Raw genomic sequence first — 27810 nt, 5'->3', positions numbered from 1 at the left:
ATACATTGTAGAATATTTGGAACCACTTCCCAACGACAATAGAAAGAAAACATGGCAGTATCCTTCCCGAATTGAAGAGCAGAAGACATTGAAAATTCAATTTTTGTCGTGCAATGTCATTGGTGCATGGAACTTGACAAGACGAAAACCAGTATTTGTGCTAGAGAATAATGATGTGATTGACGAGCTCTTTAATGCATTATATTGATATTTTACTGTTGAATGATTTTAAAGTAATGTGAAGTGAAGCTGTGTCTTGAAATAAAAAAATAATTCCTTTGCTAATTACTCATACCTTTTATCAAGTTATTCAATATATTGGTTACAAATCGAGAAATAGCGAATCGAGGGCCATTTTCATCAATTTTGGGGTAACTATGAGAACAATATGAATTCAGACTCTTCTTGGACAGCATTTTATTGGCATTCAATGTTCAATTTACAATTAATTACTTTCTGAGAAGTTGATGTAGTAAAGTTACGATGTTTCTAAAAAGTATAATTGATGAATGAACTAATGATTCATATGTTATGTACCGTAAAGCGTAATTTTGTCATTTTTGGATTGTTTTGACCCTTTTTACATCCCCCAAAGATCTCTAAATACCCTAAATACAAATGGATAAGATAACAGGGTGGTTATTTCAGTCTTCCAACTGTAAAAAGCCATACAGGAGTGTTTATAGGAGCCCGATGAGATATAATATGTGCATTTTGGGGATTATCCGTGATTTTCGTTCATTTTTGGCTAATTTTTGGGTAAATTTGACCCATTTTGGACCCTTAAGATACCTTGAAAAGCCCTATATAGGTGGGATAGCCAGTGAGAATGTTAGATTTAATGATATAGAGCCATTTATGGTCAAAAATTGCACCCTGTGTGGCTTGGGAGGTGCATTTTGGAAAATCCGTGATTTCCGACAATTTTTGGCTAATTTTGGGGTAATTTTGACCCATTTTGGACTCTGAGATACACTAAAAACCCTATACTTGTGGGATAGCCAATGGGAATGTTAGATTTAATGATACAAATGCATTTATAGTCAAAAAATGCACCCTGTGGCTTTCAATAAATGATTAAGTGTGTTCGGGGCCGAAATTTGGGCCATTTTCATGCGTTGACGCGGTCAAATCACGTTTAGGGCCAGCGACCCTCCAATTTTGACCGGTTTTGAAAAAAATCACTTGTTCCCATCTATTTACATATAAATGAAGGTAATAAGCCACTTTTGGCATTTATTTGAAAAATTTTGTTTCTATAGCCTACCCCTAATTATAGCGTTTTTGGGTGGAAAATTTAAAATTAGCTGAAAAAGAAATAAAATAAGAAAAGGAAAGCACACCAAGTTGGAGTAGGGGGGGGGTAATTTATCTGGGTTTTTTTTTTACCTGGAACATCGAATTTTCAAATTTTCCGTAAGTAACGCACCGACATTTACCAATTAGAACACCATTTAACATTGTGGGGAGGGGGGGGGTGAGAGCGGATGTGATGTTGGCGCGTATCTGTAGTAGCGTATCTGGATATTTACAAAAAAAAAAATATTTAGGTTTAGTTCACCCTAAATGATTTAGGTGACTGAAATAGGAATCTAATTGAATCTTTAATTTCCTGAATAGTATGAGAGAATTCATTTTTCTTCGAGTTATATCGAATTCATTAATACGGACTTTAGGGGCATTTTTCGTAATGTTACTGTAAAAATTATTTTTTATTGTTACAAATTACGATGCTTTAAAAAAAGCAAAAATAAATTCTTGCGTTTTTTATTTACTACTGAAAACCATAACTTTAGTAAAGGTATTTTTTGTTTAAACAAAATAAAACATTTTCACCAAGAGTTAAGTAAAAATAATTAGTTCGTTATATTCTGCGATCATTATTTGAAAAATACTGCAATTTTCATTAAAATTCGTAATTTCCTGATTTTTGGTGAATTTTTAAATAAAGGGAGGAATCAAAATGTGTATACACTTTGAGCGTCGGCATTCATTTTGCGACCTCGTGTGGTTAATTTAAATTAAAGTTCAATCATATGGTTACATTATCAATAAACCCATTGAAAATTTACCGATATTGTAAACACATTCTGTTTACATTAAGCCTGTGTTATTTTTTTTAGTGATGCAATGTTGTCAACTGAGATTTAAAAAAAACCCGCGAGATCAGGAGAAAGAAATGTCCAGAAAATCGCTAGCCAGTTTGGCAGAAAAGTAACTTATCTTGCCTTTGATAACATTTATTTGTTATATATTTGTTTTTGGACAACTTTTTCGAATCTATGTGTACAGTAATACAAACCCGTGTACAGTAATACAAACCCCTTCGGGGAGATTGGAATGCCCCCCCCCCCACCTAAAATGTATTTGGAAAAATCGATTTTATAGTGAGAAAATGGTTAGTCGAAAAAAAGGTGAAAAACAAAACAAATAATCAATAAATAATTGTTACCAAAGGCAATAAATGCTACTTTTTTTACTTACATGAATGAGTTTATTTTATGTTTTAAAGTATTTTCAAGCAATTTAATGCGGGTGTCTGGGTGCCAAATACCTCCAGATTTTCTAGAATTTCCCGCTAGATTGTAAACGAAATCTCCAGATCTAGCAGGAAAACCGCTAAATTGTAACACTGGTCACGTGACAGGAAACGGTAATAAATAATTGTCCCTAAATAAAAAAATGGCCTCTCGGTACAAAGAAATCCAGCTATTTATCATAGAAAAATTAAGTATAATGTTATAATTAAAAAGAAATATATAAAAACACACATGGATATAGTAAACATATTATACCAAAACGTGGAAGCCATCCGTCCAGTGGTTTTTTAGACAATTAACTCCGAACGAACCAACATTTACATTTTTATATATATAGATTACATATATTTATATTATATATATATTATATATAATATATTATACATGTATATTATATATACCTATAGTATATATATATCTATATTATATATATCCATATTATATATGTTATATTATGTATATCTATATTATATATATATTATATATATCTATATTATATATATATATCTATATTATATATTATATACATATTATATTATATATTATATTTATATATTATATTATATATATGTATGTATATATATTATATTTATATATTATATATATACATTTGTATATTATATATATTTTATATATATACATTATATATTATATATATAGTATGTTTTGAACGATATCAAAAACATCGTTAAACTCACTACTCGTTCAAGCAGCCGCCAATAGCGTAATGGTTAGGAGCCTTGACTGCCGTACAAACGGTCGGGTTTCAATCCTGGCTTGAGGTAGTTGCCTGTCTAGCCGCACTGATGAGCTGTGAAACAGCGAAACAGTACTGTATGTGGATGACTACATTATATATTATATATATATTATATATATACATTATAAATATTATATATATTATTTATATATATATTATATATATATCTACATATATATATTAGATATATATATTAGATAAATATATATTTATATATATATTTGTATATATTATATATATATATTATACATACATATATATTATATATATATTATATATACATATATTATATACATACACATATATTATATATACAGATATTATATATACATATATTATATATATACACATATATTATATATACATTATATACATATTATATATATATTATATATATACAGATATATTATATATACATATATATTATATATACATATTATATATATTATATACATATGTACATATATATGTTATATATAATATATATTATATATATGTATTATATCTTATATATGTTATATATATTATATATATGTATATTATATATATAGTTTATATATATATATTATATATACATATTATATATTATATATATATATCTTATATATATTATATATATCATATTATATTATATATTATGTATATATATTATATATATATTATATATATTATATATATGTATATCATGTATATCTTCATTATATATATCTGTATATTATATATATTATAAATATATATATATATTATATATATTATATATATTATATATAGATATTATATATATATATTAGATATATTATATATATATTATATATATAGATGGTATACATATATATATTATATATATATATGGTGTTTATATATTATATATATTATATAATATATATAATATATAAACACCATATATATAGAATACAAAACAAAATTAAACCGCAAGTCTTAGCCACTTACACAAATAATCAGCAAACCAAAGTCCGTAAGTGTAAAAACAGACATAGGGAGATCCTATGGTGCAACCCTCCATATTCTTAAAATCTTGAGACAAACATAGCCAGAGAATTCTTTAAAATATTAGAAAAAAACTTTAAAGCCCCTCATAGATACAATAAAATCTTTAATAAGAACACAATCAAAGTGTCTTACACAACTATGCAGAACCTTCATCTAAAAATAATTAGTTCTTACAGTAAAAAAATTAGTAAGATACAAAATACAAATATAGAAACCGTAGCAGGCTGTAACTGTGGAAGAAAAAATAAATGCCCCTACTAGGTAACTGCAAAATTAAAAATGTGATTTATAACTGCACAGTGTCACAAACCCCAAATATAAATGATATTAATGGCAACCATAACTCGACCACAGGATTATTCAATAACTGCATCCCCTTTAACCAATCTATCAATCAAATACAAACCCATTACATACCAACGCAATCCCTTATCTACCTAAGAACAAATACATTAAACAAAACAGAATCTACTTCGGTTCCACATCTGGACTTATTAAACATAGAATTTCAACCCACAAACACACCTTTAAAAATCCCTCCATGGTAAACCAAACTGCTCTATCTAGACATATTTGGCGACTCAATGGTAAAAATATTCACTTCAATTTGAAATGGGAAATAATAGGATCATATAAAGCATATATGCCGGGGGACAGATTCTGTCCCCTTTGTAGATATGAGGCCCTTAAGATTTTAAAATATAATGATGATAAAAATAAAATCATTCGCCTAAATTTAAAAGACAAAACATTCTCTGGATGCATTCATAAAAGTTGGTTTAGATTTGACAAATATAGACCAGCATAAGTCATTAAAATTTCCTTAAAATTTATAATTTATAAATTAATAATTTTAGTAATATAATTTGGATTATTATTATTATTATTATTATTATTATTATTAATATTATTATTATTATTATTATTATTATTAGTGTATCTGATTTTCTTACCATTATTTTCTATTTTATTTAAATATCTATTTAAATTTAATTTTTACATGTTACTATTTTTATTAAGTTTCATAAATTATTATTATATTGCTAATAATATTATTCTTATTTAATTACTACCAATAAGATTCTTTTATCTGTTAAAAAACAACATACATAGTAATTATCTCTATTTGATCATTTTCCTAGCCAAATATAATTATCTCCTTTTGTTTTTTGAAATATCTTGTTATATTTGAAATTCGGTGTTACTAATGAATTCTAGCCGATAAAACTATTCCATTTGCGTTTACTTTGAAATTTCAACATTTCAAGCATTCATAAGCTACATTTAACATCAAAATGAATGTTCTGACGATGATACTTTCGATTTTTAAAAAGCGAACAATTATAAGGTAAATAGTTCTTAGATATATGTATATATCTTTGTTAATTTTTTTTAAAAACATCTTATTTTAATCTTACATTTAAACCCAATTTAACTTTATGATTTTATTCTAATTTTTATTCTCAATTTATTTTACTTTGTTTATCAACATCATAAAATAACTATTTTCTCTTTATATTTAAATATTTTCTAGATACATCTGCCTTACTTAAAAAATGCTAGGTTTACTTTTGGTATCTTTAAAGAAATAACACCCAATATTTTACTGATGAGAGGACTTTGTTTTAAAAAAATATATGTTAAAATTATTGTCCATGACTTAATGTCTATCTCAATAAAAACATCGTTTCTGAAACGATCGTACAATTTATTAACTTTGTTGTGTTCCTTCTTATGAAACCGATTTTTAATTTTTAATTTTAATTATAAATTACCAATCAACTTACTAAATGTATATATGTATATATATGTATATATACATATATTAATATATATATATTTATAATATATACATATTTACATATATATATATATTTATATATATATATTTATAATATATATATATATATATATTTATATATGTATGCATATATATATATATTTATAATATATATATATATTTATATATGTATGCATATATATATATATATTTATAATATATATATATATATATTTATATATGTATGCATATATATATATATATATATATATATAATTGCTACAGCTATAATTTTCATAAACTCATATTTCATATTTTGTTGTTTTCAAATGATTAAATAATGCGAGTTAGCAGTTTATACAGAAACTTTGTACAGTATATAATAATATTAACATTTAAAAAAGAAAAAAGAAGAAGAAGGAAAAAGGAAAATATAAAAGAAAAAAATGAAAAAAAATAAGTAAAGATAAAAAATATATAGGCGTGTACATATGTGTATACACAATTGCGTGTGTTCGAACTTGTATATATCATTGGGGATTTGCATGTCCCTTGAACAATAAATGAAAAAGAAATACACTACGAAATAATGTAAAATAAACTTTTATTCATTTGCGTTAAAAGGAAAAAAAATACTTTTTGTGCACAAATGTGGCAGTCTGTACAAAAAGGAGGAGAGCAAGAAAGTAAAGTATTGAAAGTGTGAGAGGAAAAGAAATAGACGATGTGTTGCGGGTGAGGCGCGAGAAAGAAATCAAGCAAATGTTCCTTGGGGCGTGATACAACCTGGTGTGTGTGCTGCTGTATTCATTCTGCATATGTGCTATCCCTGACCTCTCTCTTTGTTTGCCGAAAGAAATTCTTACTGGTCTTTTGACATTTTTCAAAAGGCTCCAGAAACAGGCAGAAATAAGCTTTTTTTTTTTTAGCGAGCCCTGATTGGTCAAAAATTCATATTTTTGGCGAGGAGAATGTTTTCTACTAGGTTGGGCCTTTTTTAACAGTTCTGCTTTTTGACCCCAAGAGGTTTGGTGTGGGTGAATGTGGTAATGCCCACGCAAATGAAATTTTAGAAACACCCGTGTGTGAATAATTTGAATGTCTGGGTGATTTGGAAAGATAAAATAATAAACAGCACAATATATTGTCCCCAGCAGCCCAGCATATATATAAATACAGCGTGCAGCTGTGTGTATATATGTTGATGTATGTGTTCACAAGTATTGGTATCTGTATGTGCGCATGCGCTTGCATGTATGCGTGGGGTGCAAGTATGCCTGAATCAATATGTGCATACGAGCCCGTATAATCGCCTCCTTAGGGGCAGGGGCGTCGATGTATGTATGTATCTGTATATGAGCGCATCCATGCCAACGCACGCATACCCAATTTTAGCACCTTAAAGAAAAATTTGACGTAAGCGAGAGCAACGCAGGTGTCTACGCATGCAGGTGCACATGTGTGCATATATTTGCACGCCAGGGCGGGGATGTATGAGTACATGTGACCGTTTCTTTTAAGTATGTATGTGTGTACGTGCGTATGTGTGTACCCATGCCCGCGACTGCTAACTAACCCCCTCCAAACAATTAACAACAAAATAAAACTAAAAATAAATAAACCGAATCATACTCCCCCCCCCCGCCTCCAAACATAAGCAACACCCAACAGGTCAAGACATACTTACCAAGAAATCATCTCACCAACGAGACGCATAAAAACTTTAAAATTAAGACTCGAATTTTAAAGTAACCCCCTCCTCCCACCCCCACATATTCCCCTTCCCCTCCATGTATCCCTATGCCCTCAGCCACACCAGAAATAAACTTCCCAGACCCTCCCCCACAAGTTCCTAAACTAAAACATTATCGACCTACCAAGCGCCTCCCCCATCTTCCCCCTTGTTCCCTACCTCTTTCTTTCGCCTTTCTCGCACCCCCGACCTCATTCACTCTCTCATCCCAAAATAGCGAACATTTCTGTAAAAGTCTGAGGATGCTACAGACGGCCAAAAAAACGGCCAAATAGCTGAAACAATAATGTAACTTAACAGAAAGATACGGTAATAAAAAATAAAACGCATATTTGCTCTACAACGGTATTGAGCACTTTCTTCAGTTTTTATTAATTACCATTTCCACCAATATATATATATATATATATATATATATATATATATATATATATATATATATATAATGAATGTATCGGTAATCATTTTCTTTTTAAATGATAAATCGTCTTGTGTATGTTAAACATCATTATTTGTTTGTGTGGGAGAAGTTTTGATCGTTTGGGTTTTTTGACTTGTTCCTTTCTCTTACGCCTACACAAGTGCCAGATTAACATAGTAGCAGATATAGCAGCTGCTACAAGCCCTGCGCTTCATAAAGGCCTCACCCTTGGTTGAACAAAATCAGAACTTTTTGGGGTATCAGAATCGGTATTGAAAAATTTTTAGCTTAATTTCCTATTGCCAAAACAATTCTTAATATTTTTTCAAACTTAATTTTCCATTGCTGATAGATATTTATTGTTTTTTTTTTTCTTTTTAACTATCAGTACAACTAAAATCTATAGATCATAATAACATCAAAAAAGGTACTCTTGCATAATTTGACCCGTATTCTCGGGAATTACCGTCAAGTATGTTTCGGGCGAGACCGGCAATCATCGGTTTCAGCTGAGCGTTGTAACAGATGCAGAATAATTTAAGAACAAACGGGGGGGGGGAAATACAAATACAACTAATTAAAAATAAATAAAAACCTTAAAAGAACTGAATTTTTTTTAAATTTTTTATAAAATATTTATCAACATTTTTTTTCTTTTTTCTTCAAGAAAAGATGAATGTTTTACTTTTTTTAACCGTAAATTGTTCAAGATTTTTTTTTTACAACACTTTTTTTAAATCAAGTTTTCTTTTGGTGGGGAGGGGGTCCACAGAAATTTTTATATATTTTTTTGTAAGCAAATACGTAAAAATATGTTCATGAAAAGTGTAAATTGTTACATGAAAGTACAGGAAAAAATTTAGTTTTTTTTCAAGAAAACTTAATACTTTTATTCCTTTTTTTTGTTTTTACGGCTGTTCATTGCCAGCGGAAAAACTTTCTCGAGATGAGGATATTTCCTTAGGAATCTTTACTTTGGTTGATTGTTGAACGGCCATCGATGGGGTAGAGGAAATGGAAGGAAGCCCCCCTCCCCAACCGGGTAGCTTTCGGAAATGTGATTTATGATGGAAAGAAAAGGATCGTTTCCAAATTTTTGTCTCCATATAAATTCAAATAAATATGTACCCAGGTGCTCCCGGCTGGTCCTGCATTCTTGCTTGTTACGTTGTTTTGCTTCCTTCCATATCCTCTCGACGTGGTTTGTTGTTGCCTTCATTGCAGGGTCTACAAAATGCATACTATGATTCACTATCACGTGGTGGAATCCTTCTCATCCTACTTTGTTATAGGCCTTCCAACAGTCGGATACGACTTGTCCCCAGCAGATATATTTGTTTATTATTGGAAGGAGGGTTTTGGCGTTGCAATTTGGTATGGTCAAACCCTTGTGTCGGTGATGTCATAGCTGCTGAAGACCCAGAGCGGTTCAAAGATTCTCCCTACAGTATATTTCCTTTGGTTGAATAGAGACTCGTCTATTTCGACTGTGTGCCTTGGGCCTCCGATCTGCCAGGGATTCCTAAGAAAATACTCCTAGCAAATTTCTCTCAGAAAGTTTTTCCAGTCTGTGTAAGTGCGCTCTGATATAATACTGCTAATACTTAGCATGTTTTTCAGGGTAGCCATTTCAAACACCCGCAAATAAATGATTTTTACTATTGTTGGAATCTCCAACTTGGATTGTACAAAAAAACGATCCTGTGTGCAAGAATATCCATTGTCTGCACTGTCCATTTGTGCATCTTCAGGAGAAATCATCCTTAACACACAATCTTTTTTTTTTTTTAGTAAGCATTTGTATTTACAATTTTTGCACCTCATTTTTTTGGACAGCAGTTTCTTCTGACAATATGAGATTGTCTGGATCGGTGTTTTCATTTTTTTTTTCAAACGTGCATAGATTTATTTCCATGCCTGCCATTTTTCTGTTTGGCACGTTCGAAACTATATTTGTTTGTTAGCTTTTTTCTTTATTCACTTTTTTTCCAATTTGAAAGTCGTCTGCTTCCATTTCAATAGCGCTTTTTCCATCAAACACCCAGCCGATAAATTACAAAAAAATAAATAATCAGAAAAATCTCCCCACCCCTTAATATCACTGTAAAAAAAATATTAAAAACATTACATAAAAAAAAACAAAGCAATAAAATAAAAAAATCGATTTAGCATTTTCACATTTGAACAACGCTCAGCTGAAACCGATGATTGCCAGTTTCGCCTGATTCATGCTTGACAGGAATTTCCCAGAATCCGGGTCAAATTATGCAAGAGTACCTCAAAAAAGGTTCTGAAAATGTTTCAAAATTAAATTTAAAGCGTTCGGTTTGTTTTGCCTTTTTTTTTTTTTTTAAAATTTTTTTTATTATTATTATATCTTGTGCTTGTCCAATACAATTTGCCCATGTGGAATTTGTCAGATCCCTAGCTAGGATTGGCAAATTTTACAAGGGAGGAAGAGTTTTAAAAGTATGATATAAATAGACATTTTCAAAAGAATCGGTCCTGAGTTGAATTAGGTATAAATGAATTCCTGCATTAAAAGATTTCTCAGCTGTGTGATAACTCACTTGACGTCAGTTCTTTAATTTTCATTTCCTATGTCTTGTATATATGTCTAGTTGTAAAACAAACATTTTCAATACATAAAAGGCGGTAAAATGGAGATAAGAAGCCATAAAATCGAGTCATAAAAATTATTCTGCCACCTTTCCCAACCTCATTCTCGACCCTCTCTTGAGAGCTGTCACAGGCTGCGGGAGTGGGGGGGAAGAATCTGCTTTTCTGAAATCATCAATCCCGAGCATCCTCGCCTGATTACCATATCCAAGGTTGTTGACAACATGAGGCCACCCACCATGGGACTGGAAGAGACAATGGTCTTCTACAATCCTGGCAGTGGTGAGAATGGCGATTTGAATGTCGCGACTGCAAGGTGGCCGGGGGGGGGGATGTTGTCTTTTTCTGATCAAGATCTGATCGCTTTCTTTAAATAAACTATGGGTGAAGATCAGATGTGATAGAAAAAAGCTGCACCGCGTGGTATGTGACAAAAGATACATATAGCAAGTCTGTGTGTATGAAAAGGAGCCAAATTTGAATACGTGTTCCTCACCTAGGTGTGGAACCTGCAGTTCCGTCAATATTTAGCCTCTTAGCTCGCTGAGTGAGTGCTCCATCCCTCTCCGACTAGGAAGCCTCCAATATCCCCCTTCACTCCTAACTGCAATTTATTTCACCCCTCCCTCTAAATTTCACCCATCTTGGAGAAAAAGAAATCAATCACTAACACCCCTCCTTACCAATTTTTCTTTTCTCCATTTTGTCTCATCTAGAGGGCATCCCCACTTAGAGACTGTCCAACAGGATCTCAGGTTCCTTTACAAGCCGAAGCGGAACAGGCGGTCTATGAACTAGATGGGGTTGGGAGGGTCCTACTAACCACTGTTGTATTTTTCTCCCCCCCGCCCCGCCTTCGATATAAATGAATTATTGTATTATTATTATTGTTATTTTTTTGTTTTTATATGTTAATAAAAATGTTTTACACAATTGGGTACTAAGTAGGATGCCCCCCAGTACGAAAGGGTGAATGCGGTATTATGGTGGAAGAAGATACTAGCTAAGAGAAACTTTTGTTTAGTTCTGGAGTGACAAGGATGACCAACGACCCACTTTTAAGTTGGCCTAAGTTTTTTGTTCATGTTGAACTTTTTATCCTGAATAAAAGATTTAATATCTCAAAGTGTAGTATCTGTTCTGATGCTTATAAAACTTAATCTTTTTGTTTTCTGTAAGTGAACGAGAAATCTTTCACAACTGAGACAATTTTTATTTTTGTTCCTTTTCTCCATGTTAAAAAACGACCCTGGTGTTTCTCAGTCCTCGTGGTGAGGCAAAGGAACATGTTTTTAATTAATTTTTTTTATATATTTAATCTTATATTTTAATGTATCTTGTAAAATTTAATAAATCCTTTCACTGTATAATAACTTAAAAGGGGGGAAAAAGCACAAAAAACTCATTTACGAATTTCAGGACTTTTTTACCACTACCATTTTTACCTAAGTTCATAAAACAGATATCATACAGTTATCGTCGTTGTTGACGATTATCCATTCAAAAATGAGTAATTATGCAAAATACGGACCATGCAAAAATAATGACAGCTTTTTGTAATTATTATGGACTTTTACAGACTTGTACAATGCACACGCTCTTATATTTTCGTCATATTTCAATTTTTCAAGCGGATTATTATCAATTGGATACTAATCTACCAAATTATTTATAAAAAACGCAAAAAATTCTTTACTTTAAAAATTGTAGAGTGTGTTCAGTTTCTAATACATCATTCTAATATATAATATAATATATATATATAATATAATAATATATATATATATATATTAAAATAATAAGAGAAAGAAAATTAAAACTGTAAGTTGAACTTTACAATCAAAATTTATTGTTCGACTGAATACTCTAAAAAACAATTGACAAAATCCTTATTCCACGGAGTTTCAAAGAATGTTATTCTTGTTATTCTTCTCATCATAGGACATAAAGAAATCAGAAAATTATATTTGTAGCAATGCTAGAATTTGCTAGTCATGGCATTAAGTGAAACCGCAATTTATTGTAGTTATAAATTGCCCAAAAAAGAAGTGAAAAAATGTTGGATATGTATAAAAAATATAAAAACAAACTGCGCATAATATTATATAAGTCATATGGATAAAAATCGATAGAACATTAACTCTATAATAATATATATGAAATCTGCAAGAATTAAAATACGAGAAGCATACTTAACAACTTGGCTACACCAGGCGTCTTTGCTAGCTTAGATAAATACTTTTGCAGTCTTAACAAGAGTTGCAATAATATCAGAGCATCTCTATTTAAACCATGAATACCAACATCAATATATTACATAGGAATGAGTCCCCTGTGGAATTTCCACAGGTCCCGTTATTATTTGCATCTCGTTTTTGTTTTGTTTTTTTACAGCAAAGTAAATCAATTTAATAACCCACTAAATTTATATAATCAAAATAAAATGTAAACATTCACAGAAGGAAGGTACATAATAGTTAACGAAGCCCTCTCTATGTTAAAAATGGTTTTCTAAATAGTAACATTATTATTTAGAAATTCCTTCATAACAATGGGGGGAGGCGTTGTTAATATTTTGTTCTTACATCGTTTTCTCATTTTACCTACCAATCGTCGACTATTTTCAACTGTTTATGAAAACTTTCAAGTAGCATGTTGTACACTAACGACGAATTGATACAATTTGGCTTTGTTTAAAATCAAAATAAACCTTTTGTGGTCTTTCAATTTGCAATACATAACAAGGAAAACATTTGGAAAAAATATACCCGGAAATTACATAATAATTTGAAAATTTACGACCCCCCCCCCAAAAAAAACTCCAAATATCTAATTAAATATTTATAAATATTAAAAGAATCGGGAAAAATTTAGGAATCGTCCCACCACTAATATATAAATGGAAAGAATTGGCTGCCAGACCAAGTAACACTTCATTGAATACATTTTCGTGTATGGCTTGTGATCACATCTGCAAGTCACTGGCAGAAAGACAGAAACATCGAAACTGAAATTAGTTTTTTTGAGACACTCATACTTCAAAATCGACGGGAGACTCCATTATATATATATATGTAATGGGTGATATCCATCACCACCTGTTGCCATATGTCCTTAACTTCCAACCGCCCTTTCTGCCATTGCTCTGGTGCAGGATCAACAGACTGGCATGCCTAACAGTGCTTGACGATCTGCCTGACATTTGCCCTTGTCACTGCCGGGTCCATTCCACCTCACAAAATACAGGGTCCTCTTGATAACTGGATGTCCACTCTGTGCATGAATCTCCTTTATTTCGCATGGGCTCATTGCACCAATTACAATTGCACAGGATCGAACAGTGTGCTCTACACCCATTTTTACAGCTTTATACCATTTGTGAGGCACATGGCTTAATTGGTCAGCATGATTACAGTGTGATGCTACCAGTGTTACACTCACTGATAGCTTGTACTCAGAGACCAGACTCTTCAGCATGTCTAGTTTTCGCTGGATCAATATTTCACTGGCCACCTAGTACAGATTCTTATTTGTCCCGAAAGTGTGCCAGATACGTAGTGGTAGACACAGAATCTGTACAGGGGCAATTTTTCTGACAAATTCATGCCTTTTACAACAGCGTTCGACTCTGCCAGGTTGATATGCTGAGCATCACTTACAGGTCGCAGCGAACATGTGTCCTCTTTATTCTAATGAGACTCCTAACGCCAATGAACTGACATCGACCCACATATTCATGTCGTCACCATTGACACATCACTCCCCATAGGCAGGATCCTTTTCAGTCACTCTCTCCAGAGTTTCTGTTATCATTAGAGTTAGGAGAGCATCATCAGGTACATCATCCCAACTTGAGGTCACCAAATTCACTCTACATTTAATAACACCTACAGCTGCATGGAGCCAATCACAGGCTGGTAAGTGACCAACAAGCTTCCCTCACAAGGAAAAAACACAGTGTAATAACATCAGGGATGGCTGGAACCCGACTGCCATGTCTCCATCATAGGGTGTCTTCTTCCTAACAGATATCCAACCACAATATGCACACTCCACCTTGTAGACATTCAGGATCCTTGCACTTCAGGCCAAACTGAGATAATTTTTCTCTGACACGTGATGCAGACTGTACATCCTCATTGACGTACACATCATCAATGTAAGCTGATATCGCATCCTCAATTGTCTTTTCTTGGCACTGCATTCACAATAATCTTCATTATCTGTGGTGCCACATTCAGACCAAAGCCGAGTCATGTCAAGCAATACCTCTGACCCCAGAACCACACTGTCTGGAATAGCCACAACGTCTCATCAACTCGCACCTGCAAATAGGCCGCCACAAATCTAATATTGACACATCGGAGCTTTTCTGACACCATTCTCTCAGTTTGCTGGCGCACACATCAGCATCTGCAGTGTAAGCCTCAATATGCTTGTTGAGTTCACGCTAGTCCAGCACCAGTCTAACTTTTGACTTATTATGCTGGACCACCGCCATTAAGAATATCAAACCTCTGGGAGGTTCAAGCTTGTCGTCAAGAGACGGTGATCTTGAATACACACAATATCGATATCGTGTTCTTTGGATGAAGCAACAAGTTCTGATATTTGAGATGTGGGTTGAAGTGTCTGTACATTAAAGGTGGATATTTTGATGGTATGTCTACATTTTGCTAGCCTAGGTTTTGGTGCTGTAGTAAACTTGTCGATAGCTGTGGCCGGTACCGGCACACCAAGTAGCGACCCTTGGTTACCCCATGTGGCAGTCAATGTGGTATGGAATTCTGATTTGATTTAGAGTCATATTGAATCTTTTGATAGCTCAGATAATATCACCTGTGTAAGCTATGTCTTTTTTTTTTTTACATAGGCGACACCACTTTTCAAGGCCGATAGGCCACTCAAGAATAAGGGTTAAAGAGTGTAAAGGACAATATAGTAATCGATAGAAATGGAAGTTTGGTAATTTTGTTAACTTAAGTGGAACGGCTCATCAGAAACTTGTTCACGTTGGACTTGAAGACAACCATATTATAGACAGCTGGAAAGCATGAAAACGGAAGACAATTCCACAGGCGTGCAGTTCTAAGAAAGAAGCTTTGATCATGAAATCTATGTTTAGGTTTAGGCACAGATAAAGAGTGGGGAAAATTATTGATAATGTTTTCAGCTAGTCTAGTGTTTCTTGTGAAAGTTTGGCGAGGGGGGACCATAGATTGAAGCTCAGTCGAACACTTTCCATGAAAATAACGATAAAGCAGAGACAAACTCACAACATCTCTTCTGTGAGATAGAGGTTGCAGCGAAGAGAAAAGGACATCTCCCACCAGGCCACGAAGTCTATTTTGAACCCTATCAAGGCAGGACAAGTCTTTTCTAGCAGCTCCTGCCCATATGTGGCAACAGTATTCCATCCTTGGACGTATCTGGCTCTTATATAGATAGAGAATTGCATCAGCAGTGAGATATCTACTGGATCAATAGAAGGATCCGACCATTTTTCCAGCGGTCTTGGCAACAGATTTGATGTACGTATTCAATTTAAGATCAGGAGTAAAGGTCAAGCCCAGAAGCCTGTCAAAACTTGAGGCCTCCCCAAGACGAGAGCCATTCATTTTAATTGATGCCAGATGGGGATCAGAACGTTGATGATGTAAAGATAGAAGCTTGGTTTTAGATGCATTAAAAGTAACCAGCCACTCCTTTCCCCATTGTACAACGTGATCAAGATCAGAGGAGAGAGAATCGGAGAGAACTTGGTTGTTTACTGTCTTAGATGTGCTACCATAGATGGTAGTGTCGTCAGCAAAAATGTCTCCGAATGATGTAAGGATGTGATTTGGAAGATCATTAATGTAGATCAGGAAAAGAGTTGGGCCCAGGATGGACCCCTGAGGGACTCCAGCATTTATACTGTGAGCTTCTGATTTTTGCCCATCAACTACTACTCTTATGAACCTATCAGAGAGAAATGATTTAATAATTGAGAAGACATTTCCAGCTATACCATAGCTGGAGATCTTGTGAAGTAAACCTTTATGCCATACCCTAATCAAAGGCCTTTGATATGTCAAGAGCAATTGCCCTAGAAAGGTTGCCTCTGTCGAGAGATTCGCTAATCCTATGAGATACAACTGTAAGCACATCTGCTGTAGATCTAGCAGAACGGAAACCATATTGTGTGTCACTAAGAAGGTTATTTTTGTTGAGATGGTTGATTACTTCTCTATTTAACACAGATTCCAGCAACTTACTCATGACACACAGGAGACTTACTGGCCTGTACTGGATGGGGGATGAACGATCACCTGAATTCTTAAATACAGGGCATCCTGATGAGATTTTCCAGGATGATGGGAAGCAATTCGCCTTAAGACAACGTTTAAACAGTTTTGTAAGTATGGGTGCTAGTTCTGGTTGAAGTTTTTTGAGTACGGTATTTGGAATACCGTCAGGGCCGGTTGCTTTACTGGAATCAAGGTTTTTGATTAGTTTGGCAACATAACGTACAGATATTTGTATATCACATGTGTTTTCTGATACAGGAGGAAATATTGGGGGTTGGCGAATCGCAGTAGTTTATCAATTAGACTAGTTGAACCTGACCGTTGATCTCTTAATGATTCTTATGTTCAGCGTCTTTTGTGCCCTGCCATTGACTGATTCTTTAGTTCTTCTGCCAAGGCGCATAACTGCCGTTACCAGGGCCCATTAGCCAGTTCAGGTTCTACATCAGTCTTCCGTCATGAGTGGTCCTACATGATTACCGTAAACTATATCCTCATTCTGCCATGATTTAGGTCTGAAGTGAGTGTTTCTTTCATCCGACGGTATAGCCTGTTGAGCTAATCCTATACTGTTGTAACTTCCGCACGAGCTATGACGTAAGGTTAGCATTTGCGGAGATTCAAATACTTTTCATCACGAGGATTGGTATGCTCTTCGCAGCAGTTTTGAAGTAATGAAAAAAAAGTCCTTTACTCACATAAGATGATTCTGTCCAACTAACAAAAGACGCAATCAACGTCCAACTAAATTTGAAAATATTTTTTTGTTTTGTTTTTAGTTTTTATCAACAGGATCGACATGCTCTTCGCAGCATTTTTAAATAAATAATAAAATGATTTTACAATGGAGGAACTTCTAACTGTACTAAAGAAGACCAAGAATCGTAAAGCTGCAGGTTTAGATAACATACCTCCTGAAGTATGGAAGACAGGTGGCTTCAATGACATACTTCTTAATTCATGCAATTCTGTATATAAACAAGAAGTTATTCATATATGGAGGGAAGGATGCATACTTTCCCAAGAAGGGTGACCTAAACATACCAAGCAACTACAGAGGAATAACACTCACTCCAATTGCAGCAAAAATCTACAATGCCAAGCTTCTCAACCGTATCCAACCAAAGATCGAAGAAGTGCTTAGGAAGAACCAAAATGGATTTAGAAAGAATCGCTCTACTACTAGTCAAATACTTACTGTTAGGAGACTGATTGAAGGAGTCAAAGCCAAAGACATTGAGGCAGTCATGATCTTTGTAGATTTCTCCAAAGCATTCGACTCCGTACATAGAGGAAAAATGGTCAGCATATTAAAAGCATATGGCATTCCAAATGAAGTCATTAATGCTATCATGATGCTATATGAGCACACTCAAGCAATGGTCAGATTGCCAGATGGGGACACTGAATTTTTCAACATCTGCACCGGGGTTCTACAAGGAGATACTCTTGCCCCTTTTCTTTTCATTGTCTGTCTTGACTTTGTACTTCGCACCTCTGTTGATATACACAATACGCTAGGCTTCACCCTAAATGAATCCAGAAACAGACGTCATCAATCAGCACACATAACTGCTGCAGATTATGCAGGCGATATTGCTTTGTTCGCGAACAATACTGCTGATGCACAAACACTGTTATGCAAGCTAGAAAAGTCTGCAAATGACATTGGTCTCCACATAACTGCGGATAAGACAAAGTTTCAATGTGAAAGGAGAGATCAGGGCTTTGGTTGGATCAACACTGAAAGAAGTTGCTGAGTTTACGTATCTGGGCAGCAACATAGCTTCTACAGAAAGAGATATTGAAATTCGCATCTCAAAAGTATGGGCCGCATTGAATGGGCTACATTCAGTATGGACTTCGGGACTAACTAACAAACTGAAAAAGCAGTTCTTCAGGGCAGTGGTAGAGTCTGTCCTTGTTTTCGGTGCTACAACCTGGACATTCACCAAAAGATTGGAAAGAAAACTAGACGGCACATACACCTGGTATGTTACGGACAGTGTTAAATATATCTTGGCAAAATCATCCCACAAAGCAGCAACTTTATGGCAACCTACCTGCCATATCTAATACCATCAGAGAAAGATGCCTACGATTTGCTGATCATTGCAAGCATGAATTGGTGAATGATGTATTGCTATGGACTCCACAACACGGACGTGCAAACAAAGGAGGACCTAGACCCACGTACATCCAGCAGATAGCACACAACGCCAACTGTGAACCTGAATATCTGAGGCAGCTGATGGAAGACAGGAAACTCTGGAGAGGAAGAGTCACATTAGTCTGGGCAAGGAGCCCGTCATGATGATGATGATATTGTCCAATTTCTACTGTACACTCTTTAACCCTTATCCTCGTGTGGCCTCTTGGCCTTGATAAGTGGTGATGCCTATGAAAAACAAAAGAGAAAAATAGGGACTTCTTCCTCTAACGATGTTGCGATTGTGATGGTGTTGCTCGTAAGATGCAATGTAATATTTTAGTATCATGACTGAATGTGTCTAAAATGGTGTTCAAAAGTTACATAAGAGTTGCTATTAGCCTAGATGTATTGAATTTGTATGTGACATCTGTTATTGCAAACCTACGATACTTTTGTCCAGAGGAGAATTCCTGCAGCTACTTTATTAATATAGAGAATATTAACAAGACATAACAGTGAGCAGTAAAATTGTATAAGGGATTTTATTCCATTATTTTTACACTGACATTGTCTATTAGATTATTTAGAATGTCAGATTTTGATTTTATTTGGATGAGTATACAAATCCAAGAAAAATGAATTGTAAGTAAATATTTTTGAACTAAAGTATTTCAAAGTCTATTTAAATATGATATTTGCTCAAAGATTTTATGTGAAGATTTTGCTAGATAATTTTGTATGAAATTTTAAATTATTAATTCCATGTCTGGCATTATTTTTCAACTATCTTACTTTTCAAAAAAATAATGGTTTGACAAAAGTAAATTTTTTATATAACTTTACACACAGTTGATATTTGTAAGTTAATGATTTGTTAACTACAATAGAAAAATGCGAGCATGAAAAGTAATATGGTTAAGCTTAAACATGGAAAAGTAAAGCACTAGTTGTTAAAACTGGAAAAGAAAACGACAAAATATTCTAGTAAAAATATAATAAATTTATAACTCAAATATTGCAGCATTAAGAATTGATTATATAATATTATAAATTGAATAATAAAAAAAAAATTCTTAATGCTACAATATTTTCAGTTATAAATTTATTATATTTTTTACTGGAATATCTTGTCCTTTTCTTTTCCAGTTTTAACAACTAGTCCTTTACTTTTCCATATTACTTAACCATATTACTTTTCATGCTCGCATTTTTCTTTTGTAATCCATAATTTTTCCAGGCTTCCAGTAAAGTTACTTGTTCTTTATTTAAACTCAGTCTTATTTTTTTGCCCCGATAAACATAACATACACATATGTAATAACAATGTACGGCACTTGTCTGCTTTCAATAAAATCTCCCAAATTATCTCCCTTTCATGTTTTCATTCTTTCTGTTTCACTTGTTACTTTTTGCGAGAGCGGTGAATTGGTAGCAACAGTAGTCACTGAAGCGATGTGGTTGCTATAGAAACCAGTCATAAAAAACTTTGTTCACCTCCTTACGTTTTTTTATGATTTTGAACACCAGTAAATTCATTATAACTTGTTTTACTGAACGAAAATTGAAAATTTCTTTTACAATATAGCTGAGAAGGTGATCTATAAACTGTAATAATTGTTTGAAATTTGGTCAAAAAAATAAGTGAGCGGTAAAGCTTTAAAGCAGTTCTAAACAACTTAAACTGCCACTTAACCATATATTCACAAACACTACCGTGTTTGAATGATAGAGAATATTAACTACTAAAATTAAATATATTTTTGGCAATAAAATAAATGTATTTTTAAAAGTATCAATTTTTTAAAATTTATTAACAAAAACTATAATCTGAACAGTTTGTAGAAATATGAAAAATAAATAAATAAAATGAACTTACCTTACTGTGAATTGCATTCAGATAAGGTTTATGTCCGCAGTTACAAGTCAGCAATCTGACAGCATCAGTTTCAGCTAAACTCTTAAACAGAAAGAAAGAACACAAATTAATTTGAGAAATATAAGCTTGACAGTTCCACAGTTCGAAGAACATATTAACAAGAAACATAGTTGAACACAATCGTAGACTTTCTAAAGGCAACTTGTTTTTCAGTTTATCCAGCAGTCAACTAACCTCAATGATATTCACATCCAACTAAACTTAATCAACTAGTAGGGACTTTCACATTCAACCACTAATGAGGAGTAACCTCAATTAACCAAACCTACCGAGTTGCTCTCCAATCTCAATGTCATTTACGTTCAACTATCAACATTGAAAAAGTAATCTGACCAGACACTCTTCATCAACCCTTCTTGTGATGCTAGCAGCAGAGGCAACCCTTTTTCATTACCTGTACCTTTATGGTTCAATATGTTGTTATTTTTTCTCTATAAATTGTGATCAGATCAGCTGGATTATCGTTTATCCCCCGTGCCACCACCATATTTGTCATGTGTCTAACAATAGTCAACAGAATTTATCATGCAACTATCACTATCATCTAAAAATTTTTATTTTGATATTTCATCAAATTGTAACATTTACATGAAACTTTTCATTCTTTGCCACTGAATTTTAATCCATTTCTTTCTGATGTTGAATATTTTAAACTCATTTTAATATAAAGTCATAAAAAAATAATATAAATATTTAATGAGTCTCTTTGTTTCAATTGCATCTGAGAAACAATAATATGTAGGAATAAGGTGAGAGAAACTTGTAGTAGAGTTCATTTTTCTTAAATTCTTCCATTTCTCGTCTAGGACCTTATGTTGCAATAAATTCTTCTAAAAGGAGTTAGAATCTTTTCCACAAGCACGACCACTGTTAATTACTGTCGAAATTTTGTGGTCGTTAACAAAATTCGACTTTAGTATAACAAAGTGAAAGAAATGGAAAAAGGTAGAAAATAAAGGCAGACAAGAAAGAACAACAAATGCTTGTCCTGTTGTGATTCAATTCGGTTTTATTAACATAGAAGGGTTAGCTGCTTTTATGTCCCTAAGCAGGGTTAACAACATTAACCAAGGTAACACAAATTAAAATAACAAACACAATTGAAAATCATAGAAAGATTGTAAATACACTTTATGTAAGATTTCAAATGTTTAGACCAAAATCTGAGTAATTTCGTAGAGGTCAATTTTTTTTTAACTTTGACTCCAATTTTGACTCCTTAACATTTATTATCTTGATCTCAAATCAAAATACAAAGTTTTACCTATGTCCAAGTTACCTACATATAAAATTTCAAGTCTTTAGGCCCAAAATTGGCGGAGGAATTTGATACAATCTGTCAGTACCATCATCTGACTATCAGAACTCAGACAATTCAAATCACTTGAGGGCCAAGAAATGCTTTGGCCAACCAACCACTTGGGTCCAGTCAACCAAAATTGTAACTGGGACTTGAACTTCTCTACAGTAATTCCTCTTGTGATCAGATCAGCTGGATTATCCGTAGTACTCACATATTTGAATGCCACATTGAACCCCTGATCAGTTATCTTTCACAATTCTTTCTTGAATATCCTTTAAACGATTTCGAGTGAATATGCATTTTGTCTTAATACTTTCTGACAAAAGCCATGACAACACCACCTGAGCATCCACAGCCACTATAATATCCTTCACTACATCCTGTGGGAAAACCTTTAAAATGCTTGGGATGCACTTTACTGCCCAAAAGACAGACAACAGTTCCAAGGAAGGCAAAGTCTTCCTTACCAAAGGGGCAACTTTAGCTTTATAAAATATCAGCTTAGCTGATCCATCCTGAAAGATGTAGGCTACAAACCCAAAGGCCTGCTGAGAAGCATCGCAAAATATTAACGAAGCAGGGGCAGAGGAATCTACAGCAAATCTTGAAAATCTCAAACTGTGTAAAAGCCCCAGATCTTTATACAACTTATTCCAAACATGTTGCAAATCTAAGGGTACCTTTTGATCCAAGGCCAACTGGGTCTTCCAAATTTCACTAAGGAGTATTCTACCCTTAACAGGCAAACAAAGCCCCAACGGATCAAAAATAGAAGAATTTTGAGACAATATGCCTCTCTTAGTATCGGCTGCAACCTCCGAAGAATTGATTGCCACATGCAAATTGTCTTGTCCCGGATCATATAAATACCCCAGCACCCTTTCCACAGGAGAGTCATGTGTGACAAAACTGCCGTCAGCCTTCATGCGTGTGGTTAAGGTCTCACTATTGGAGTTGCAAGACCTCAGGAAAAAATTACCCTCCTGCATAATGTTCACAGCATTCTGATACAGGTCCAGCAAAACATCAGGAGAATTGTGGGTCTTTATAAGGTTATCCACATAAAAATTACCTAGCAGCATATCCTTAGAACAACTAGAGGGGTATTTCTCAACATGATGTTTAATGACAAAGTTGAGAATAAAAGGGCTAGCCACAAACCCCAAAATTAGCGTTTTGTAACGATAACAAGTTTATCATCAAATTTCACGAAAAAACTAAAACGATTTTTGTCCCTATTAGTTTTCAACTGGATCATTAGAAAAGCCTTACGTACGTCTGCCAAAAGGACATAGCGATCCATTCTGAACTTGAATAACAAGTCCAACATATCCGTAAAGAGATTAACTCCAGGATATACACAATCGTTCAAAGAGGGTTGCCCACCTGTTCGCAAAGAACAGTTAAACACTGGCCAAACCTTTGTTGTGCTCAAACCATCGCCCTTCACAACAGGTCTGTGAGGAATCCAAGTGTAATGAATGAAATCTGGATCAACCTGCACTCTTTCAATGATGTCCTCTCTTTCTTGGTCCAAGAAAACCTGGCAATAGTCTTCATACAAACCCTGTTTGTTCAAGCGGACAACAACGTGATCAAGCACTTTCAATGCTACTTGATGGTTAGAGGGGACAGAAGGCAATTTTTCCTCATCCCAGGGCAAATTGACATAATAGCAATTGTCTCAATATGAGATTGAATTGCGAAATGAAGTTATCTTATCTCTATCATAATCACTAACTGAGTCCTCATCCACACCTAATATTTCTAAACTAAAGAGCCTGTCTACCGATCTTTCCACAGAGGATTCAGAAAATCTGTCCAAAGGATCAAAGTGTTTGGACTTTGGCTCAAGCACAAAATAAACATGTGTCACAAGACATTGGGAGTATTCGGACACAATCTGACTATAATTAATGCCACTAACAGTTGCATCCGCCTCTTCTACAACAGGGCACATAAAATCAGTCATATTACCAAAGGGTACTATACCTTGAGGAAACTCAAAGGCAGAGCCATTCATAAAGGGAGTCAGCTGCATAGGACCCATGTGTTTCAACAAATCCACGCCTATCAAACCATGTACTGCAATGCAATCATTACGAATACATGAAAAATCAGCAGCCAACTTGTTACCGCAAGCACAAATATTTTTGATGGCAGCATTAAGACCATCAACATGAAACTGAAGATCCAAATCTTTATCAACAAGAAAAGAAACAGCACACTCAGAGTTTGGTAACTTAACATGCAACTCTAGCTCGCTCAAATGCTTCAAGAAAAGTTTTGATGGTGACGTCCTTTTTTTTTCATGACAGCAGAGCGACATTGTAGAATATCCAGTACTCCATCTGATAAATAGAAGCGCTGGCTGCTCGAATCCAGTAAACAATTAAGTCTTTTCTACCTCTCCATAAACTACCTTAATCTCTATTATGGGTAAAAGAAGATTCATATTCCCCATCTGCAGGCAAGGATTAGCCATCACCTGAGACTTCCCCAAGTCAGGGCACAAAGCAACTGCATGTTCACAGCTCTTGCACCTCCAACACGGGCGGAGACGACCCCTTTTACCAGGACAAAACTCGGAGGTATGAGCAGGGCTGGTGCAATGGACACACAATTTAACAGCCCTGCAATGTTGCAAACGATCCTTAAGTGTTGGATACTTTGTAAGCAGAGTGAATGTTACAACGGCAAAAATTACACTTATAAGGCACAGAAAAAATTCTCCAGTGTGGAAGGCTTCTTGCTAACATCATTGGGTTTGAATTTATTAGAACTCGGGGTTCTTTGCTTAACAACTGATTTTACGGAATTGCCCACCCTAGGTCTCGTAATTTCCAATGTGCGAATCACATCAGAATATCGACCTAGGATCTCTCCCAGAGAGGGATAATTACTACCAACTGCACAAATAATCTTGCGTCTTAACAATGAAGGAAGCTTTTCAAAAACAATATAACTCAAAAGCTGGTTGCCTGGGGTGCCTTCTTCTAAGAAATCTAAAGCAAAGGTGTTTTTAAGCTGATATATCTGAGCTTTAATCCTAGTTAAAAACATCTTGACAGAATCACAATCAGCGTCCCTAAGATGTTTGGAGTCATCAATAGACTTAAAAATGGAATTAACTATATATTTCCTATCTAAGAACTCCTTGTTCAAGATTTCGATGGCTATATCAAAATTAACATCTAAAATAGAGAGATGGCTTATTATTTTGTGAGCGTAGCCTCTGAGATGGTTCTTCAAAATTATCAACTTCAGAGACTTACTTTTTTGATGCTTAAAATATTTCATATTTCAGTGTAACTGGAATGTTTATTGGAAAATTGATGCATAATAGTTTTCCTCCTTAGCTGGTCAGTCAGTGAGATAAAAGTGATGCTATAGTTATATATGTAAATACACTTTATGTAAGATTTCAAATGTTTAGACCAAAATCTGTCTGAGTAATTTTGTAGAGGCTGCAGAGGTCAATTTTTTTTTAACTTTGACTCCAATTTTGACTCCTTAACATTTATTATCTTGATCTCAAATCAAAATACAAAGTTTTACCCATGTCCAAGTTAGCTACATCTAAAATTTCAAGTCTTTAGGCCCAAAATTGGCGAAGGAATTTGATACAATCTGTAAAGGGCAACTCTTTCACCTTTGACCTTTTGGCAGCCAAATTTTCGCCTCAAAACTGATTAAAATGCTCTGAATACCCTTTATGTAAAATTTCAAATGTTTAGACCAGAAATTGGCTGAGTAATTTGGTAGAGACCGCAGAAATAAACTTTTTGAAAAGTTGGACCCCAATTTTGACCGCTTAACATTTAGTTTTTTGGGCTCAAATCAAATTAAAACGTTTGATCCATGTCCAAGTAACTTACATTTAAAATTTCAAGTGTTTAGACCCAAAATTGATGGAGGAGTTTCCAAGGGCGAAATCGTTGAACTTCGACCCCTTGACAGCCAAATTTTTGGCCGAAAACCGATAAAAAAATTTTCCCAAATCTCAATACTTCTTATGTCAAATTCCATGTCTCTAGACCGAAAATTGACAGAGTTATTTGGTAGGGAAATGTACACACATACACTTTTATAGATATATAGATGTAAATGCATTACTAATAGAAACTCTCTTCTCCCTTGTCCCCACATAGTACAACTCAAAGACCCTCAAATGCCAAATAGGTCATGTGAGGCTGAAAAATATCCTTATCTGAATCTGTTTTTGGTTTGTATTATTGAGATCAGTTCAGTTTTAGCCGTTGACTTCTCCCGAAAAAAGTTCTGAGAGAATTGGGAGACAAAACTCTCATTGTTACAGTTAAGGTGGAGAATATCTGCAATATTTAGAGAAATATATCCCACATAAAAGCTTCCGTTAAGTAATATTAAGAACAAATTGTATTTTATGAATGTTATGTATATTGTTGTATTTATGTTTGATTGACTGTAACAAATGTATATTTCCATATCATACTACTTCTAATATTTCTGTTTGTAAACTCAACAAAATACAGAGCTGTTATCCAACAGCATTCAAGTTAATGTTGTAGTGTGTTTGTAAGGTAATCAGTTATCTCTCTAAACAATGTATGATTAAAAAGTAGTACAAAGCTGACCTCATAAAATGTGCTGTCCATTTCAGGGAAGGGATAAAGAAAAAAAATGGCAGCTCTTGCTATTTATGGACACATGGTCATGTGAGGTAATGCGAGTTGGGGGACATATGCAAATGAGATGCAGTCTGATTTTCAAATAAAAAGCCTGTGTGTCAGAGAGTGATGATATGTCTCTTTGGCAGAAGTAAGTTTCTGACAGATATGCGCTAGGGTTTGATACCGAGAATTGCGAGAAGGAGAGCATAACGGTTGGAATTCTTTCTTTGGACTTTGCTTCCTAATATTATCAACATATTTAACTGCAAGCTATTTTGGCACAACAACACAAATGGGCGAATGAGTAAGGTTAAGCAGTGGAATCCTCAGGCTGTTTACTGGAGAAGGTGATGTGGTCACGTAACTTAACAAGCTGAAGTTGGCAGCAAAGCTGCAGAAGATTGAAGATATAGCCACATTGATCTCAATGTATTTGGAAGGGAATGCTCTAGCGGTTTATCTAGAAATGAGAGAGGTAGCTGTCATCTTGGTTCCACCACAGAAAAACAAAGTAGATGGGTTGGGCAGAGTGAAGAAAGCCTGGCTAAGGAAAGAGAAAGACATGGCTCCGATGCAAGATGTCCAAGAAGCGG

At 34.1% G+C, this 27810-nt stretch overlaps 1 protein-coding gene across 5 annotated transcripts in view; it reads right to left on the bottom strand.

The window, feature by feature from the left end:
• Positions 1 to 27810, bottom strand: part of LOC145246009 (uncharacterized) — a 747004-nt gene that overhangs the window by 459022 nt on the left and 260172 nt on the right. For all 5 annotated transcript variants that reach the window (XM_080107815.1, XM_080107816.1, XM_080107817.1 and 2 more), the window contains one exon: positions 21203 to 21283. In XM_080107815.1, coding sequence (XP_079963941.1) covers positions 21203 to 21283 — 81 coding nt within the window. The remainder of the gene's footprint in view (positions 1 to 21202; positions 21284 to 27810) is intronic.

This window comes from Euprymna scolopes, chromosome 23, assembly GCF_053919585.1.
Source record: "Euprymna scolopes isolate OS-2025 chromosome 23, ASM5391958v1, whole genome shotgun sequence".
Lineage (NCBI taxonomy): Eukaryota > Metazoa > Mollusca > Cephalopoda > Sepiida > Sepiolidae > Euprymna > Euprymna scolopes.
Note: the sequence above shows the minus strand (reverse complement) of the source record. Positions and strands in the feature narration are given on the sequence as shown.